The 21,730-nt window shown below is 31.8% G+C and overlaps 2 protein-coding genes across 2 annotated transcripts; both read left to right on the top strand.

Annotated features, from left to right (window-relative positions):
- Positions 1–467: 467 nt before the first annotated feature.
- Positions 468–11,763, top strand: LOC132752451 (centrosomal protein of 290 kDa-like; the record flags this gene model as incomplete). The annotated part of the gene is made up of 8 exons (XM_060742777.1): positions 468–632; positions 3,156–3,278; positions 3,503–3,724; positions 8,217–8,309; positions 8,502–8,581; positions 8,871–8,955; positions 9,459–9,584; positions 10,145–11,763. Coding segments are annotated over 8 exons (1,053 nt in total), but the record flags the coding sequence as incomplete, so codon positions are not given.
- A 2,426-nt stretch (positions 11,764–14,189) lies between these two features.
- LOC132752452 (E3 ubiquitin-protein ligase TRIM33-like) lies at positions 14,190–15,873 on the top strand. Its single transcript, XM_060742778.1, has one exon. It carries the CDS (start codon positions 14,381–14,383, stop codon positions 15,830–15,832), a length of 1,452 nt encoding a protein of 483 aa, XP_060598761.1. The 5' UTR covers positions 14,190–14,380; the 3' UTR covers positions 15,833–15,873.
- The last annotated feature ends 5,857 nt before the right edge of the window (positions 15,874–21,730 follow it).

Genomic DNA, 21,730 nt, shown 5'->3' with positions numbered 1-21,730 from the left:
TTTGGGGATTTAGGGGTTTTAACTATTTTACAACAGGGTTTTCAAATTCTCTAGGTTTATATGAGACCTACATGTGAAAGCAATCCAGCTATTTTACTAATCAGTATTTTTTGTTAAGGTGCCTGAAAAATGCAACAGAGAATCACCTCAGGTCTTTTCTAGTTGTAAGACTGGATAGTTTTAAAAATTAACTTAATAGTGTAAAGTGGACTAATACTGTTGATATGCTGTATGATGTCAGGCATGATGTAAATGAACCCAACATATTTTCTGTCATTCTCTTTCTATTTGCATATACAGATACTTTGTATTAAGCTTATTTGCTTATAATACTCTATATTATGCATCTGTACTCGGATCATTCAATTCTGTATTAGAAGGAACTTGATGTTCTTATTGTGTTATGACAAAATGTATCAATACTTTAGATATTTCAATGTAATGACAAAATGTGTAAATGTTTTTAGATTGGGGAGAGTGGAAAGAGCACTAGACAACTAGAGAAGACTGTCGCTCTTTTAAAGAAAGTTGTAGAAAGGGTCCAGTCTGAAAATGAACAATTAAAGAAAGCACCTGGTGTTGTCAGTAATGAAAGACTTCAAAATCTACAGATGGAGAATGAAGGACTTAAAGTAAGGATTATTTTGTTGTTGTTGATGATTATGATTATGATGTTGATAATGATGATCATGAAGATGATTTTCTTTTGAATACAGATCATAGAAATGCTAATGAATTGTTGAAAATGTAAGTAGATGTAAACATACTTGTACATTCATAACCCTAGGGTGTATGCATGGTTGTGTGGTTAAGTTCTTTGACTTCAAATCACTTGCCTTTCACTGCTGTAGGTTTGAGCCATGCAAGTGTCTTTGGATTCTTTCATGTGAGAAAGCTATCCCGCTCGCTTACTGAAATGTCTGTGGTTCTACTCAGGTGCCATTTGTGCCTGAAATAATGCAAAGAGGAGCACATGAGGTATTACTTCAACATTTAAGTTGGATAGTCACCATATGACCTATACTGTGTTTGTGCAACATAAAACCCAATAAAATAAAAAAATGTTAGTGCTAAAAGGTGACAGTGTAGTTTTATAGAAATGACTTCCTTTTTTGTGTTCTTGAAAATTATATCACAACCTGAAAGTGTTACATTTTGTAACCAAGTCATTAAATAATTATATATTCAATAATAAAAGTTAAAGATATAAATAAAATCATGCAAATAACTTGTACATGTACACAATGTATAAGGAATGTTTTATCTTAGAAAATCATTGATTAAATTAAAACAAATAAAAGAGAAATATTGTATTGGATTAAGGTCTGTCTCTTAACCCATTACTTCATATACACGCCTTTTAACGCCTTTTTCACCCCCCCCCCCCCCCTTTTTGTTGTCTCAAATGGTGAAAAAAGCCTTATTTAGGCCCCAACACTTGTTTTTGTTTGAGAAATGTTGTTAAAAAAAGTGACCACTTTTTCGGCGCGGCCCCCCAACCAAAAGATACATCAGGGGGTTGCCAGAAGGGGGATGTGCCCCCTTCTGTTTGGGGGTTTGAAGGGGGGCGGAGTCCCCCTCATCGCCAAGAAAATTTTTGGACTTGTGAGAGGCTATAAATGACCTCAGATTGATCATAAGGTAACGTGTAACCAACGCTGAAAAGCATTTGACTCTATCTCAATCCATTGAGAAGTTGCAGCACTTTGAAATCAATTATGATGGAAGAAATCAACGCAAAATAGTGATTTTTGGCAATTTTGAGATGTCCCCTCGTTGCCATGGTAACAGAAAATTTAAGCCTGAGCATGTTGTTGCAAGGGCAATGGTCCAGTCAACATTTGTGCCAAGTTTGATTAGTGTTGAAGCAGTTTTTATAGTATTATAGCAATTTGAAATTGTAACGGGAGACTTTTCAATGAAAACAGCCATTTTTCGCAAAATGCTCATTAAGTAATGGGTTAATGAAAAAAATAAAAAAATCTACAAAACAACAATTTTTCTTCAAATTTATATGACAGACCATGTTTAAACATGGAAAAACGCGATTTAGGGTAATTTCAAGTATTTTCATCATTTTCTGTTAACCCATTACTTCATATACACGCCTTTTAACGCCTTTTTCACCCCCCCCCCCCTTTTTGTTGTCTCAAATGGTGAAAAAATGCCTTATTTAGGCCCCAACACTTGTTTTTGTTTGAGAAATGTTGTTAAAAAAAGTGACCACTTTTTCGGCGCAGCCCCCCAACCAAAAGATACATCAGGGGGTTGCCAGAAGGGGGATGTGCCCCCTTCTGTTTGGGGGGTTTGAAGGGGGGCGGAGTCCCCCTCATCGCCAAGAAAATTTTTGGACTTGTGAGAGGCTATAAATGACCTCAGATTGATCATAAGGTAACGTGTAACCAACGCTGAAAAGCATTTGACTCTATCTCAATCCATTGAGAAGTTGCAGCACTTTGAAATCAATTATGATGGAAGAAATCAACGCAAAATAGTGATTTTTGGCAATTTTGAGATGTCCCCTCGTTGCCATGGTAACAGAAAATTTAAGCCTGAGCATGTTGTTGCAAGGGCAATGGTCCAGTCAACATTTGTGCCAAGTTTGATTAGTGTTGAAGCAGTTTTTATAGTATTATAGCAATTTGAACTTGTAACGGGAGACTTTTCAATGAAAACAGCCATTTTTCGCAAAATGCTCATGAAGTAATGGGTTAAGATAATTCTTGCAGTTTCAAGCACAATACACTAAAAGTTTTAGTTAAATAAAAAACTTAATTTGGCTATTGAATTTTAGAGTGTGATAATTATTTTTTCAACAAAACATTATTCAGACAAAAAGGCATAGTAAAGTTCCACTCATGTAGAAAAGCTGTACAGCTAGTTTACAAAATGTAGCTGATTCTAATTATGTGCCCTTCATGACTATAGGTTTGAAACCCATTTAAGGTACTTTTGAGTTCCACTTGTGTAGAGAAGCTATTTACCAAGCTTTCAAAATGTAGCTGATTCTAATTATGTGCTTACTACTGCCTGAAATAATGGACTGCAAAGAATTTGAGGTTGAAATGTTGGCATAATGCCTTTAAAAATTGATGTAAATTAAACCTAACCATAAAAAACATTCGTAAAGATTTTGTACTCTTCTTTTCCTACAGTCTCAACTGGACGAATTGCGACAGAAGATTGGAGCCACGCTGAGTGAGAGATACACCAGTCAACAGAAAGGCACAGCTAAAATGATGAACGATTATGAGAAAATGAGGAAAGATCTCATGAAGGCAAGTTTTAGTCTTTGAGCTTGTAAAAGACCTATTTCAGCAGTATAGGGTCAGACAAGCTTGCAAATGCATGCAATGTAACCATGCTCTTTTCTTGTGTGTTGCATTATCAAAATAACTAAATAAGAAATCCTTGTACGTTTAATTAAGTGCACTTACACACATAGATAATATTTTGCTAAAAAAATTATGCATTGCTAAACATAATTTTTTTTTTCACAAAGGAAATGGATAGCAATGAAAAACTTCGTGCTCAGATAACTTCCCTGGAGATCAAGATCGAGCAACAGAAAGGCAGGATGGCAGAGTCTAGGACAAGACTCCAGATTGAGGAAGGGAAGACTGAGGATGGACAAGGGGCTGATGGGAAGGGATGGAAATCAGCTGTTGTTACACGCATGTATGAAGATAGACTGAAATCATTGGAGGTAGAGGTTGATAAAAAGGTATAAACTAAATTAAAATTTGTTCTGGTGATAGAGACTCATGTTACACTATCATTTTTATGTTTCTTTTAGTTTTTTTTATATAAAGGGAAATTTTAGAAGTCTGAATAAAGTTATTTATGTACTTTGATGGTAAGAACACTAATACAAAATGTATGAAGACAATTTGAAGTACCAAGGTTTTGCATCAAGTTTTTGTCAAGTCTTCAATCTGAACAAATAAATTTATTTCTTAGATTGAAGTATTGCTTTAAATTCTATTTTAGTTCAGTTTTGAAGGGTCTCATAACTATTTTTTGTTCCTGTCATTAAATAAACTACAGTTGAGTTCACACTAAACTTCCCACCCTTGTGCACTTCTAGTGCACTAGAGCTGAACTAGAAGTGCACACCGTGTGCACTTCTAGTGCACTAGACCATATGACCAGGCTGGCCAGGGAAAGGTGACACCTAAATGGTTTATTGGATAATTGTATATCAAGTGACAGGGGGCATCTATTGTTAAGCTGCTGTAAGAAAAAAAACTTTGGAAATATATGGCCTATTCACGAATATAAATAAGTAAATTTTAACATTTTAGGTGATATCATGTTAAAGCTTTAAATTAAAAAAAATATATATTTATTGTAATCATATTTTAAATTAACCAGTAATTAACTGTAGGTGTAAAATAAGAATGTAGGACAAAACCCCACCAGTTAAAACCCCACCACTCAAAATTTTATAGAGTGGACAAAACCCCACCACTAAATTTTATAGAGTGGACAAAACCCCACCACTTAATTTTACACAGTGGACAAAACCCCACCACTTCAGTTTTATAGAGTGGACAAAACTTTCTTGTAAACATGTTAAAAAACTAACAATTGTGCATCAGCAGAAACCCAAAAGAATGTGTGAACAACTCATCAATAAGGAGAAGACTGTACCCGAGTTTCTATAGGCTATCAGCCACAGTATCCACTTAAACAAAGTACAATGAAGTACAATGAAGGAAAATTGACTGAACTGAATAAATTAAAAAATGTGCTATAAATATGTGCTATTTTTTAATCATTAATTGGTGAAAATGTGCTTCATTCTTGATAAATAGTAAGTAGTTTATTTTTTATATAAATAAATTGAAGAAATGAATTTGAAGAAACTAAAAATAATGGATAATTCAAGGTCATAAATGTGGCACAGTCTCAAATAAATGACTGCTCTTTGATGTTGATTTAACAGTTTGTAAATTATTTGTATAATCTCTTAAAATTGAAATTAAAAAATAAAATGTGAAGATGTGTACTGTATATTATATATATTTTAATTCATCAAATCGTGCCCAATAATTGGTAAGTGGTGGGGTTTTGTCCACTCTGTAAAATTTAGTGATGGGGTTTTGTCCACTCTTTAAAATTAAGTGGTGGGGTTTTGTCCACTCTATAAAATTTTGAGTGGTGGGGTTTTAACTGGTGGGGTTTTGTCCGTCTTCCGTAAAATAATACCCCTTTAAATCAAATTTATAAAATTAATAAGGTTAAATTTAAATATGCTCTGTAATGGATAATTGCGTAAAAGTGTTTTTTAAAGCTATTTTGAATGGCCATGTATTTCAATTTTTCTAGTGTACAAATGGGAGAATCAATGTGATAATTCTGGCCTAATTAATTTAGTTTGTAACAACATAAACTTTTTTTCATAAGCTCAAACAAATCAAGGAAAGGTTTATATTTCAGCTAAAATATTATTTCTATAATATATAACTTAGAGACAATTCCTCATGTTCAATATTGAAAGAGAATATTAATACATTGATTTTAAAACAATCAATAATAATGATAATTTAGTATTCAACTGTGTAATGCTTGCATAATTATGTTTTAAAGATAAAAATAATTAAAATATTATCCATACAATAAATAAATTTGATAACTTTATTCATGATTTCAATATTAAAAATTTAATGTATAAAGGGAATACTTTTATTGAAGAGGAAAATCTCAAGTCATGCTGTGTATTGGTATTTTCTGAGAGGGACTGTTTTCATTATACCACAATCCTGCTGATAAGAGGGCCTCAGGGTAAATAGCAAAGAACAGTCAATTTTGGCGGATTATAAGAATGCATTGAAATTCCCTGGTTTTCTCAAAATGCATGTTAGACATAAGCCTGGGATTCATCAGGTGTTGGCACTCAGGCTTGTTAGTCTGTTATATAGATAAATGACCATAATTTTTGTTTAATCAAATATACAAAAAAAATCATAATGGCATAAATGCATGTTAGATATTATTGTCTCTTAAGCGGAATTTTCTATATATATCCATTTATCCACATTTCTTGCCACTCTACATAATAGTATATAACGTAGGAGGCAATTCCTCATGTTCAAGATTGAAAGAGAATATTAATACATTGATTTTAAAACAATCCATACACTGCATGATGATACACTGATATTATGTTTTTCAATCATGAAATGCCTGCATACTTTTAAAAGATATAAATAATTAAAAAAATTCCATGAAATCATGGAGCTAAATATAAGCTTATATATCTGTGCATGAAATAAATAAATTGATAACTTTATTTAAGATTTCTATATTAAAAATTTAATGTTTAAAGGGAATGCTTTTATACAAGAGGACAGTCTCAAGTCATGCTGTGTATTGTATTTTTCTGAGAGCGCCTGTTTTCATTATACTGTCTCCTGCTGATAAGAGGGCCTCAGGGTAAATAACAAAAATGCAGATGTATGCTATATTTATTAAAATTTTCCTGTTTTTTTCCCCCAAAATACATGTAAGACATCTAAGATAAATGACTTTAATTTTTGTATAATCAAATGTAAAAAAATAATAAAAATGGCATAAACGCATGTTAGGTATAATTGCCATTATTGTCTTTGAATCTTATCATAAAAAAACTGGTTTAAAATCAATATCAGTGTTAACTATTCTGGAAAGACCTCATATCAATATTTTCCACATTTCTTGCAATTCTGCATTTAAATCATCTTTTAGTTTCTGAACTGGGAAATGTTATTTTTTTCTATTATAGATTTGACAAATTTACCTTGTCAGTTTTAACACATTTAGAAGATAATATATTTTAAAGAAATTTATACATGATTATAAAACTTTTGCAACTCTTCCATATTACTTTAATGCAGATCTGTTTTTATTTTTAACAAAATACCATACATGAGCAGAAAACAGTAACAGAAGATTAAAGTGTCAAAAGTCATGCTGTGTATTGGTGTTTTAATATAGTACCCTGCTGATAAGAGAGCCCCTCAGGGTAAATAACAAAAGGCAGATGATAAATATAAGTAGGCAATGTAAAATCTGTATTCTTTGGATGTTGGTGCAAATAAATTTCATTACAAGTAGTACAAAAAAGAAAAAAGGAAACTGAATATTTTTGCATTTTATAATAAACTCATAAAAATAATAATATTGCATAATTATGTAACAATGCATGGAAAAAAGAAAAAAGATTGGTGTCGTCTCAAAAAATGGAATTGAAAGATTTTTTAATCTTTTTGTTAATATCCATGTCAATTAAAGTATACTGCTGTCCCACAGGTACATTTCAATATTAATCCACACATATCAATACTTTTAAATATACCCATTATTTATATATAAATATTTATTTTTAGAATAATATATATCATTTATATTAATCTTAGGTAGATCTCAGTTTCAGAAGGTAAGAGAGATTATAAATGAGATAAAATTGACAAAATTTTGGCCAAGTATAAACATATTAAATCTATAATGTATTGAAGGCTATTAATGCTTAAAAGTATTACCTTTAACTAAAACAACCATAAGTTAAGATCAAAAATAACTAATTGGTATAATTTGCCCCCTCCCCCCCCCCCCCCCCCAAAAAAAAAAAAAAACAATGTTTCATATTTCATTACCAGATTATAATAAAATAGAATCATATTAAATATAAATTAATTTTGTTTATTTATGCACTTATCAACATTAAAGTTATAAACTATTTATATTTACTTATTCTAACAATTAAGTTTTAAAAACAGGACAAATGATGACTTTGAAAAATTATTGTTCTAACATTTTACGCCAAATTTTACAAAATCCAATATTCACAACTTCAAATTTATTATGAAAAACTATTATACAGATATCTATATTTATCAGTCAAATTGCTATTCATTGAAATAAAAGGTAACTGCTTAATACCTATAATAGGTCTGGTGCACTACAAAGTGCACTTATGAAGTGCACTAGTAGTGCACTACTAGTGCACTTTGAAGTGCACTAGTAGTGCACATCTAGTGCACTCCTAGTGCACTTTGTGTAACCTTTAGTGTGAACTCAACTGTACTCTGATGTCAAATGATGATACATCAATGTTAAACATGACAATATTAAGGTGAATTCAAAAGCATTAGGATTAAAGGGAAACACCTGAAAGTTTAGACTGGTTTTTGCTAATAGGTGTATAAAAAACAACTTGTTAATTTTTTTTGTAGACGAAACTTTTGTCAGAAACCAAGACATTGTTGAAAGAAGCTGCTGTCCGGGAACAAAGGTTAATGGCGGAGAAAGATCAGCTTTTAAAGAAGGTGAATACATTGTTTTTGTTGTGTTTAGATAGTTGCTACATTCTATGTAGCAGAATCTTCAGAATAACCGCTCTTAAAGCATACCATTCATTACTAATTACTACATGTAGTATCTTTTTCATCTTTTTTTGAATTTGTCTTTGGCACATTATTTTCACTGTATTTAGAAAGAATACCTTTGTATTGAAACAGGTTGCTGTTCTTGAGAAGATACCTCCAGGAAGCTCTGGTATGTCAGATATAGATGTTGCCAGGGACTACCAACAAGCCAGGTAAACTACTAGGATATTTATGTATATTTTATCATATACTGTCAGCTTTAAACCTTACTTCAATTGTTTTTTTGCGGGTAATTGCCAAATTAGCAATTTCTAGAGCCTGTATCTATTTCTATCTTTTGTTGTGCAGTTTATTTTAAAGGGGGGTTATTAAATAAGTAAAATTCAAATTATGCATATAAGTATTGTTTTCAGACAACAGTATCAAACATTTTGGCATTAAACTGTTTGTTTCTATAGATATTGATGTACCCTTAACTCCTCAAGTACCTCTCTGTTTCAGGTTGACTATAGACAGATTAGAGAATGAGAAGAAGGAACTTTCATTTGAACTTACAATGGCTAGAAGACAAGCTGGTGCTGGGAATGTAAGTGCAGAAATATTGTGTTTTGATATCATTTAACATGTCAATGAAATACATCTACCTAGAAATTAGTAAACACTCATAAACAATGTTTTTATGTTTTTTTTCAATTAAAGTGAGGGTGTCTGGTCATAAACAGTTTCTTTTGTACAAAATTCCTTCCCCAATTTCTCAAGGATATGCACAGAACTGTCATCAAATGCCCTGATTCATGATGTTTTGAGTTTTTTATAATGCATCTATATTATTTTTGTAGCAAACTTAGTTTTTGTGGCCATTTTCTGTCACTATATGTTAGAGCACAATAATTGGGACTCTATTTTAAGACAAAGAAAATTGTTATGCAAAGTCATGACCTTTGATAAGTGGGTGTGATTTGATATAACAAGATTTATTCAAAGATGAAGTTTAATTCAAGCCAGTTACATGTTTAAGAAAATTACACAATTTAAGTATATTACATCTTAAATGTGAAATAATTGTTTCTTTTATATATAATTGAGCAGATAAGTGAGGAAATCTTTACGAAGGCAAATAACTACGACAAAGTGATGACAGAGAATATAGAATTAGGACTTGAACTGAAAACTATCCGCCTTGAAAGAGACAAAACAAAACTGGAAGTAGACAGAGTAAGTATTGATTAACAATGTTGAATTAAGACAAAAAAATCTATTTGAAGATTTGTAATTATTGTATGACTTCTCTGTAAAGCAAGATTTAGTTAAAGTTAATAAATGAACTCTCATAAAATGAAAAATGAATTATTTTAATAAAAAATTTATGGATTATGAAAAGAAAGGAAAGTTTACCTCAATTGAATGTAAGAGTGTTAAGTATTAATAGTTTAGATACATAAGATTAAAAAGTCAGCCGAGTACAGTTTGTTGGTCATTTAAGTTTGCTTGAATTTACATTTCATGATGTGTAAATCGTAAACAAGTTTACTTCTTTTGTTGACTAATCCAAGAACACTTTGGGTAGGTAAATTACCTGACAGCCATTGTATATACCTTATATAACTTAGATAATTTTACTTTACTCAAAACAGAATATACCAGGACCATGCAAGGACCATATAAAACAAACTATATAATGTCATCATATTTGAATTATTAATTAAGGCAGATATTTTTGTCAAATGAAGTACTTGTTTTTTTGTATATCATACTTTTCTATTTTTTTGTTTCAGTTAAGAAAAGAGCTGGGCACATTTGGACCAGACTTCTTTGAAGAAATAGAAGATTTGAAGTTTAACTATAAACAATCAGTAGAGAAAAATATACTTTATGAAGAGAAATTAAAACAAGTTAGCGAGCAGTTTGGAATTACAATACCCGGAGTTAGATAAAGAGGGTTGATTGTTTTATTAGATGTAATGTGCTAAATTATAGTGATAATATTTTATTCATTGTATTGCTAAAAAGAAATGATATATGCTCATGGTTTGAAGAAAAGAATGTACGAGTAGAAATTGATTTGATTTGTAGTGTTCTTCCGTAGATGCTCCTAAAAAGTTTCAAGTGTGAAATATGAATATGTTTTTAACACTTATCAATATCTATATGTTAGACTAGATAAATGGTCAATATGTAAAATAAAACACATTCTTGCTTAAGAAAAATCTAAATTAATACAGTAACTGTTAGTTTGCAAATTTAATTCAGAATTTTCCTTTTGACTTCATTAAGGTATGAAATTACTGCATATTGATAATTTCAAATATTTCAAGGAGCTACATATTTGAAGAGGAGCAGTCGCTGAAGCGTTTTAAAAAAAACTTGTTCTGTGATACATAATGCTTCACATGACTATGAATGTAAACTATAAACTAGCCAACATTATTTTATATAGGTTTTGATTAATGCATATAAGATATGGCATGGTATGGTGAATGCTCATGATCTAATTCCTAAAGAAATATATGTTGGTCATGAAAGTACACACAGTTGTCTTTAGGCTTATTTGTACACTAAATTTATTCTTCCTTTTCTTGCTAGAATCCAAGGACACTAACTTTTGTATTGTAATTATTTCAGCTATGAAAATGTTTTATTTAGCTTAGTTTAATAGGAATTTGTTTATTTTTTATAATAAAACCATATACATGCGCTTAGTTAAAATTCAAACATGTTATGTTTAGAAACTATTTATCTAAAACTAAGATGGCATAAGTGAAGCTACATTTTGTACTACATGGTTGACTACAAATCTCAAAAACGATTTTTGAGTCCTATTTACCTTAATTATTTTGTTACTTGCACTTCTAAAGACAGCTAAAAAAATGCATATTGACACGTTAGTGCAGTAACGGTTTAACTCCTGTTAAATTAGATAATACCTTAACCCGTTACTGCACTAAGGTGTCACTGCACTAAGGTGTCGATATCTGAATTGCCAGTCCATATTATTCAATATTCTGTTTTATGAGTACTAAACATTATGAGTTTGAAATCCCTCAGTCTGCTATAATGGACTGGCTCATATGTAAGATGAGGGTTATTCCATTTTATAAATGTAGCAGTCCTAGTATGAAATGACGGTACTGATACAACAAAATCGTCTGTATTTAGATTGAATCTTACTTTACATTCCATTGACCGGAATCAGGATATACTCGTATGGATGTAGCTATTTTCACATTCACATATTATTTATGTCTCAGAGTAATTTGATACTTTTTTCTGTGATACTTGTCCGTCCTGGATTACATTTACATTCTTTTTTTTGTATTTATTTGAAAGTTATTTACATGAATTACAAGAATGTATAATTATGTATGTAATGATGACAATAAAATAGTTTAGAAGACACGTGTTTTTTATTCATGTTTTATAACATTATGCTGATGGTGAAGTCCTATGATTGTCCCATGTACATTGTGTCTTTTGTCAAACAGTATCATTTTTTTGAAGTAACAGATGATTGCCAAATTTTATGGATCATTTTAGCATGATAATTTAGGTACCTTGATTGTAATAAATGAATAATCTGCAAAAACAAAAACAAGTTACAGTATGTGTTAACATTATTGTGTAGTGTTCTTTATTTACTAATTGTGTTTAATTACTAGTTTATTTCTACTATTTTCAATATGCAATATGATCCCTTATAAATGGTTAGGTACGTAAATGCTAAATGTACTGATGACACACAATAAACATTATCGAGTTTAAGCGCTCAGATAGTCACTTGAGTAAATAATCATCTTGGTAGACATAATCAAAAAGTTTTATGTTTCCAAACGCAGTTGTTTTTACCACGGATTTATATTACATGTAAGTGAGATCCGTGTTTTTACCAAAGGCATATTTCTGTTTTCATAAATATTTCATTTGCAACCAATTTCAGATTTGGTATTCTTTAAGATAGAAAGATCACAGCGATCAAATTACACCTTGGTAATCTGTCTTTCCAGACTTCTCACCTGTATATTATATCTTTATAAATCTGGGTCAGAATACTCATCGTAATAAAATGCATGTCAACAGTGAGGTTATCTTTAATATAATAATTAAGTTATTTAGATCACACATCAGAAAAACGTTATTAATTGTTCCCTACCCACTTTGATTAAACTTGAATATTGGCCATGTAAGGTAAAAATTAAATGGTCATTTGAAAAAAAAATCAATTTGAAATTAATAAGATACGATACTGACTTGAATTATTTGCTCTTGAAAGAGCCATTACTAATTCCAAGTGGATGTTAACTGAACAAAAGAAATGTTGGACATGTTACATCTAACAGACTGAAACATCAAGAGTTGACATGGACTTTTCCCTTCCGTAGTAGTAGCGGGACGTTGAGACCGACGCCTGTGTGAGCGAAAATGCACAAGTTGTGCAGACAGTTTGCCTTTTTCATACTAGATATAGGACTTGCGATCCCTATTGAATCCGTCATTTATCTACGGGATTATTTTTAACAGGTCATTATTTTTAACAAGACTATATGCTTAAATAACAATCAGTGATAATGCCTTTTCCGAGCCACCAGCTAAAAGTGATAGACAAAGTAGGCCACCAGGACCACTGTTAGAAACGACAAGTTTAACTACTATACATGTAGTTATTTCTCAGTTATAGTACGAAATATACTTATATGGGCCGGATTCTTTTTCGGTCGTGTTAATGTCAAGATTTTTTAAATAATTTAGCAGTTTTCAAATATTTGGACTCGAGAAAACTTAATTTTGATTCTTTGTATTGTTTCATAAGAAATTCATGTGAAAATCAAGAATCATATTATTTACTTATTGAATATTGTATTTTCTAGATAAATATCTTTAAAAGCATAAGAATAAATACTTCCTCCAAAATGTCAAAAGGACATAACGTTCTATTTTCTAATCTAAAGATCAAGAGATACTTCAATTAAATTAGTTTCAATTTAAAGATTTTTATTTATTTACATGCAATCTCTATTTTAAACAAGGTTTTCAAAATGTTTACATATTGTTCTTACTCAACGGAAATAAACTGATACAGTATACTTCAAAAATACAAGGATGTCGTCTAGGTAAATATGCATGTACCTAATCAGAATTTCGTACAAGGATTATTGGAATTCACAAGGGCACATAAACTTTAATTTTTAACAACGGTAAAACAACATACTGAACAAACTGTAATTGATTATCAGCCTATAAATCTGATCATATGTTCAAAAGCTGCAGGTCTGTGGTTTATTTGACAACAATTATACAATACCCCCCCCCCCCCTCACAAAAAAAAATGTATCTTGCATTAGTCAGCACATTCTTTTCTAACCCAGTAACCCAGATCAATCTGTACCAGAGAGGTTGGGAGTCACATACATTTTTGTTACAATTCGATTTCTGACTGTTTAGATAATATCGTTTTTCATCCGCTACCGTTTCAATTGATTATGTGGAGAAGGTGGCAATTGCTTTTTAATTACTTAATTAAAGCAGATTATTCTGTAAAAATCAATTTTGTTAAACTGTTTAAGCTGTTAAAATTATCAACTTATTTAAACCATGGCTTTTATCCCTAACCAAAGTTTAGTTTACAATTATTAGAGAAAATTGACAATACAGACGTTGAAATGATATAAATTTTTCAACGATTGTATACTCCACGTTTAAACATGCATACATATCTGGTTCTCGGACTTACTCGTAGATAACAACGAGTAATCAGAAAACCAGACTAAACAGAACAAGGAAGTTGTGATTGTATCTAAGGAGAGGGCATTTATTTATCGAGTATTTACAAGGCAAATACTTCACTTAAAATTGCTTCGTAAAATCGGATATGTACAAAAAAAACAAAAAAAAAACAACAACAACAAAAAGCATGTGTATGTTTGTATTTTTTTTCTTAACACGCTTATGTTTGGATTTAAAAAAGAAATAAGAATCAATGGTTGATAGATAATCGGCTTTGGCAAAAAAAAACACAAATGGCAACCTGTAAAGATTATAGCAGATCCGTGGTAGCAGCATCTGATGAATTAAGGGATATTTACTGTGAACCATGTCTAGATGGTGGTAAGCAAATCGAAGCCGTGGGATTCTGTGTGGACTGTGCGGAATACTTATGTGTAGAATGTTACAAAATTCATACAAGGTTTAAAGCTTTTAAACACCATGTGCTTCAAGATAAAGATAAGATGCCATTTGATTCACGGAAATCTCGTGCTCATGATGTTTGTGTAGAGAGATGTGGCAATCATCCGACCAAAATTGTGGAATATTTTTGTAGGTCGTGTGACATACTTGGTTGTAGTGTTTGTATAACTGTCAGTCACCGTCAGTGTGAAAATGTCGACCATATACCTGATATTGCCAAGGACCTTAACTCGAGTGAAGAATTTAAAACATTTTTAAGCGAGTTGGAAAGCCAATTTAAATATATTAATCATTACATGGACAGGATTCAAGTAAAAACAAATATATCTGGTGATTTAACGAAACAGGGAAAGGCAGAGTTAAGAAAACAACGTTATGAAATCAACAAATTTTTTGATCAATTAGAGGCTGATGTTGATAGACGAATGGAAGACATTGACAAATCTAACAAGCAAGGGATACAAGCTGCTAGTGGCACTGCTGACTCGATTAAAGATAGTCTTACCAAGATTAAAACCAGTATAGAATCTAAGAAGAAAGCGAATAAAAATTGTGAACTTTTTATAACAATGAAACAGTCAAAACAAAGCTTCGATAAATTAGACAAACAATATGAAAAGTTAAGACAGGAAAGTAGAATACAGACATTCTTTCTTACTCCTCCGAAACAAAAACAAAATACGATAGAAATTGGCAGACTAAGAATAGCAAACTTTGTATCAAACATTGACATAGGTGAAGATAATGATGCGATCTGGGTGAAGGGACTGGCCACAATTCAAAATCATTTTCTTGCAGTTTTTGAAGGCGAACGCAAAACAGTTTATGTTGTTGATACACGGAATACACAAGTAGTGGATAAAATTGTTTTACAATGTGAATTTGCTTGGAGAATGACTAATGTAAATACTGACCAACTGGCAGTGTTACTGACCTCTGGTTGCCAAGATAAAATTCAGTTACTTTCAGTGGACTTGTCAGGTAACATATGCAAATGTTCTCTGATCAACATTCAAAACTTCAGTTTATCAAGGTCATTTATTTTCAAAAATCGAAAGTTCTTTATGATAGGCAAGCAGGAAATAATAATACTTGATATGGAAGGAAACCGTTTCAAAACATTCCCGACACGTTATGCCACCGATATTGATACAGGTATTGCTTTCAGTCCAGATGGGAAACACATTTATCTAACGGAACCAACTAAAAACAACGTGACATCTTTGACATTAGATGGCAAAGTGAATGCAATCTACAGAGATAGATACATGACAAGTCCTTAACAAATGACAGTAGATAATGAAGGCTACATTTATGTTTGTTGTGAGGAAAGCATATACCAATTGTCCGGAGATCTCAGATATGGACACATATTTATTGACGATGGGGGTAGTAACATAACGTATTGTAATAGTAATCATAGACTTTATTTTGGATACGTAAAGGATGTTAACGTATATAAAATTGACCGTTAAAAGAAGAAATATAAAATAAGGAATATTTTGGAAGAAAAAACGGAATAAATAAACAATGTATATAAATAGTTTCAAATAGCATATAATCTATAAAATAATAGACTGATAGATTGAAAATTAAGACCTGTTAATTCATATATGCTTATCGATAAAGGTTGCTAAAACTTCACCTTTGTGGCTTTTTCCTGTTATCTTGTTATATTCACAATTGTTAGTCATTGTCTTATTTGCTTAAGTTTTTTTTAACGTTTAGAAAACTTATGATTATAACACCAAGACGAATACTACTGTTTTCTGCTAATATCATAAGTCAAATTAAAACAAATTCTGCTATATTAAAATTAAAATTTTAACTGTGGCAAAATGATTCTCGTTGTTCTGTTTGTCTAATACAGCTTTCAAGTGTGGCCAGATCGATACTGTTTTGTTTCTCCAGGACACATCTTTATATATGGCAAAATAAATATTGTTTTGTTTCCCTAGTATAGTTTTCAACTGTTTTCCGCCATGTGGTTCTGAAGAAGCAGATGTTTAGGTTTTCAATATAATACCTCTGTTAAACAAGAGGGCAAATATGACCATGATATCGGTCACCTGTTAGTGAAGGTTCTGCATGACAGGGACCAATTAATATTTTGAACTATTATGAAAAGTAGATATAAAGTCTCAATCTCAAACTGATAATATACCCACATACACGTACATCTGAAAATCAACAGTTATTATTGAAGTCACTTTTTGCTATACAAAAATATAGTTGCTGTGGACAGTAGTTGCTATGAAAGTCACTGGTAGATTCACCCGTTGATTTAGAAAGTAAATGTTTTCTTTTGCAAGTCACTGGTTGCCATGTAGAAAGTCAATGTTTTCTAAGAAAGTCACGGTTTACTATGGAAGTTCATTTTTTTGCAATGAAGTTAATTGTAGCTACAAAAGTCAATGTTTGCGATGAAATACAATTGTTCCTATGGAAAGTCATTGGTTGTCATGTCAGTCCCTAGTTGCTATGTAAAGTAAGTTGTTGCTAGGGAAAGTCAACAATTGCTGTAAAAAAAACCAATAGTTGCAATATAAAGTAATAAATGCTATAGATGTCTTTGGAAGTTATCATTTGCAAAGAGAAGTCACTGGTTGTTCAGGAAAGTCATTGATTGTAGAAATCACAGTTTGCTAAGTAAAGAATTGGTTGCTATGAAAGTCACTGGTATCTATGGAAAGTCAATGGTTGCTATGAAAGTCACTGATGATATAGAAAGTATATGGATATTACTGTTTCCTATGTAAAAAGACAATAATGACTTTGAAAGTAACTTTTGAAAGACAATAATTGCTAGGAAATATGATTCAACAGAAAGTCAAATAATGGTGTGAAAGTCCGATGGTTGGTATTGAAAGGCAATGGAAATTATTTTTTGCTATAGAAAGTCAGAGGTTGCTTTTAATTCCACTTGTTGCTAAGGATAGTCAATGCTTGTAAAATCACAGGTTGCTAAGTAAAGTAAATGGTTGATTTGGAAAGCCATTTTTTTTCTAGAAAGTCAATGGTTGCTTTGACAGTCACTGGTTGCTTCGGAAAGTAAATGGTTAATTGTTGTTAAAGTCACCGCCTGGTATGAAACTTGACACTTTTTGCTATGGAAAGTCAGTGGTTGCTATGGAATTCACTGGCTGCTAAGGAAGTCACTGGTTTCTATGCAAAGTCAATGGTTGTTATGTCAGTCACTGGTTCCTACGGAAGGTCAATGGATGCTACGGAAAGTTAATGGTTGCTAAGTTAAGTCCATTGTTGTTATAGAATGACAATGTTTGCAAGTCTTCATGGTTAAAGTGTTTTTTTCACATACATGTAAAAGAAAAGTTTATGACCCCTTGGGTGGGGCCAATTTGAACAAACTTGGTAGAGGTTCGTTGGGAAAAGTTTCGTGCCACATATATCTGATTAAGCTTTAATAGATTTAAAGAAAATTTTTTTTTTTTTTACTGGAAAATATATGACCAACGGGATTGGCAAATTTTGACCCCAGAGCTTTAATTTTATCGTTTCACGCCAAATATCTCAGCTGTAGCTCATATGTGGTTTAGGAGAAGAAGTTTTTTCTTTCGGTAATCATGTCAACCAGAGTTCTGTATAGAATAGAATTCTTAAAGAGATTCATGCCAGGGTCCTTCCTTTTAAGTTTTAAAAAATAAATTGCACTATTTGTATAGGAGGCAATGCTGTTTTAAGAAAATATTTGACGCCATTAACGGTGCACGACGGACGCAGAGTGATTTTGAACACTATTTGCAAGGTGAGCTAATAATGTCCCCCAGTGTAAGCCCCAATTCGAATAATTGAATCATGATTCGAGCAAATTAGGTCTTCTAGGTTATTCTGCAGCTATTATGTAGTTCTAAAGATGGAGTGTTTTATTTAAGTTATCCTTACATATTTCTTATCATAAAAATATATTCTATAGCGAGACCCCAGGAACCAAGATTTGAAAGGATGACTTAAAGTTTCTTAATGTAATGCGCCAAGCAAACCCCTTGCAGTTCTGAAGATGTTTTAAAAATGTCCCAATATATCTGATATAAACTTATATGCCCCTGAGGCAAGGTCAATAGGGCTCAGAAGCCATGATTAGGCTTTCCTATTACTTCTTTTGGTTGCATTGAAAACATGATTTATGCATGAACTTATATCCCTTGAAAAACAAAAAAAAAAACTCCCAAAGTTTGTTGGAATCGGACTTGAGGTTGTTTACTTATTAAATTTTGCAGACGGTGTTCATAAATAGCTTTCAATGAAATCCTATACTGCATTATTGAAAAAGGACTTAATAATAATGAAAAAAGTACTGTAAATATCATGTTAGAAAAGTAATGTTTCTTAAAGAGATAAGTTGCAGGTAAAAACTGCACTTACCAAGATAACGGATGTATTAAAGATAAACTGAGTTCAATTATCTAAGTGGACCTGGACTTTCAATATATTGACGTAGGTCTTCCACATGAAATATACTGTACTAATCTTAGACATGTGTACCAATAACTTAAAAAAATCACACACACAAATTTATGGACCTAAACATTCAGGCCTAAAATTTATAGGTTATAAGTTATATACCCCGCTGGACTATGACGCAATTCATCAATATCTTCTAAAGGTCGTGTGAACCAAATGATTTTTAAATTTAAACATTATCCAAAACTGCGCTGAAGAAACAATGAGAAATATACCAGGTCTAAACCCTTGCAGTAACTTTGGCCTTAGACATAGTGTCATGTTTTTTTGAGGATAAACATCATTTACTGAAGGTGGTTATGTGCACCAAGTAATGATCAAATCATCCATGCAGACGGTATTGCCCAGACACAATATGCAACATCGTAAGGCTATATATGATAAATATGTCAGAATCATTGGTAAAACTTTTGTACAGAGCCATTTGTCTATCACCATCTATTAAGAAATCATTTGGGATTTGCAGTCGGTTACTTACGGAGATATCTTTATACTGGTTAGTAAAATGATTTTAGCTCCTTCGAACTACTATATAGAATGCTGTCATCTTTTGAAAGAATAATCATGTCCATGTACATTTAAATCAGTGACGTAAATATTAGAAAATATTAAATGTCTGCATTTGCATTAAGGTAGATTTTGTCGACAAAAGTCGATAGTGTGGCGTTCATTTAAATAAGAAAATTCGTGTCAGATGTTATCTAAATCAAGTAAACGAGAGTAAACTATGGTGGCTGATTTGTACCATTCGTGTTTACGCCCCGCGACCCCGCCAAGAGCGAAAAGTCGAAAATTAACGCTAATTAGCGTGTTTTCGCTCCGCGACCATGCCGTTATATTTCTTTAATCTCGTCCCGCGCCCGCGCGGTGGCGAACTTTTATTTATTAAACTTCGCCCCGCGCCCTCGCTAGTCCCGCGACCTCGCCGTTTTAAATTGTTAATTCTCGATTTATCGCTTGGCGGGGTCGCGGGGCGAAAACACGAATGACACAAATGCATTACGTACGTGGCCTTAATTGATACATGTTTTGTTGAATAAGCGCATACGGCAAAAATGACATACCTTACCAAGATGTATATGTATACTTTTTAAGATGATGCTGTTTTCAAGTTTTCTATGTTAATGAATAGCACAGATAGAGTACACATGTATATTGTTAAAACTTGCAGTATTCTGTAAAAAAAAATATATATCAGCATTTAAGTAACTATATATATATATATATTTCATAATGTAACACTTTCGTTTTTATACATCTGCCATGTAGTACATTAGTATATTTCGTGGAACTCTATGATATTTCATATTATGTATATTATTGTATATGTGACTTATGCCTCTAAGAGGCCTAGCATTTTAAATAAACTGTCCAAACTGTTCAACACAAGCTAATGTCACACATAAAAGTCGCCTTCAATACGCTAGCCATGTCGTCTCATTCACGATCGAATGATCTTGAAAGAAAAAAAAACACTTTCATGAAATAATTTAAACATGTACATGTATTACTGTTGTACTCGTTTCGGCTTTTTTGTGTTACCGTTATAATTTTTCCATTCGTTACCTATTATACACGGTGGTAAAACATGTATTAGTCAAAATAAACCAACGTGTTTGTTTGTACTTTCAGTTTCCATTCGTACTTCCAGGTTTTATTTATCTCTTGAACTTTCAGTTTCACTATGGATTTCCGGACCTTTATCTTTGAGCTGTCTACTTATGTTTGCTTGTAGATCTGGAATGTTAATGCTTTGATACAAAAAGGTAATTTTAACATTATTTAACATGTTTATCATACATTGGTTTTCTTCAGTTTTACAATATATTATACAAAGAGTCATATAAATAATGACCCAGAGCAAAATGAAAATTTAATGCAAAATGTATCATAATTAGAATAGCTGAATTACCAAAATAAATAAAAGAGTGTCTATGCATCTTTTTTTCGTGCATTAACATCTGAAGAAGCAAGGAAACAAATTTGAAGACCAACCCGCTCGTCGGTGAATTTAAAAAGCAGCTTTACCGTTTACTAGAAATTTTATTTTATTTTAGGTCGTCTGCTTCAAATAAAAAGTCTAGGTACGGACCGTCAACTTCTCGTTTGGCTTTTGGAATTATATTTTGAATATGGACGAATCAAACATTTTTGCTAAACTGTACCTCTACGTCATCGTGCAAAAACTATAATGAAGACAAGGGGTATTATTCTTAAGAGCTTTTGCCCAGTTTTACATAGAATTCTTGTCAATAAAACTTATATAGTAGAATGATCCTCATGAAACTTTAAATACTTGTCATGTCATGACAACGTTGAAAACAAAACAACATCATTCTGAAAGCTATACTGTATATTTTTATAGTTAATATGCCCATTATTTACTTCTTGTTTGTTAAAATAGCTTACTTTTAGCAGGATAATTTTAAAACTATCAAAGCTATAAACTTGAAACAACTTGTATTACTTAATTTTCATGATAACACCCTTTATGCAATTTAGTAGGAGTTACGTCCCTTTATAATTGTGCCATTTATAAAAAAAGGTAATTGATAGTGGCTGCCCTTTTTAACACTGACGAACGTTTACAACACATGTGGCTCCCCTTTTCGTTTTACCATCTGGAGGCATGTGGCCTCTTTTAATGCAAGAATTTAGAATAAGATCGACATTTACTAAAATAATCAACTGGTTAAAGT

The sequence above is a fragment of the Ruditapes philippinarum genome, unplaced genomic scaffold (genome assembly GCF_026571515.1).
Source record: "Ruditapes philippinarum isolate M1 unplaced genomic scaffold, ASM2657151v2 ctg14044_1_1_1_1, whole genome shotgun sequence".
Taxonomy (NCBI): Eukaryota; Metazoa; Mollusca; class Bivalvia; order Venerida; family Veneridae; genus Ruditapes; species Ruditapes philippinarum.
This window is presented reverse-complemented; position numbering and strand designations above follow the sequence as displayed.

Coding starts and splice junctions, on each gene's coding strand:
- LOC132752452 (XM_060742778.1), top strand. CDS start 14,381: ATGGCAACCTGTAAAGATTATAGCAGATCCGTGGTAGCAGCATCTGAT.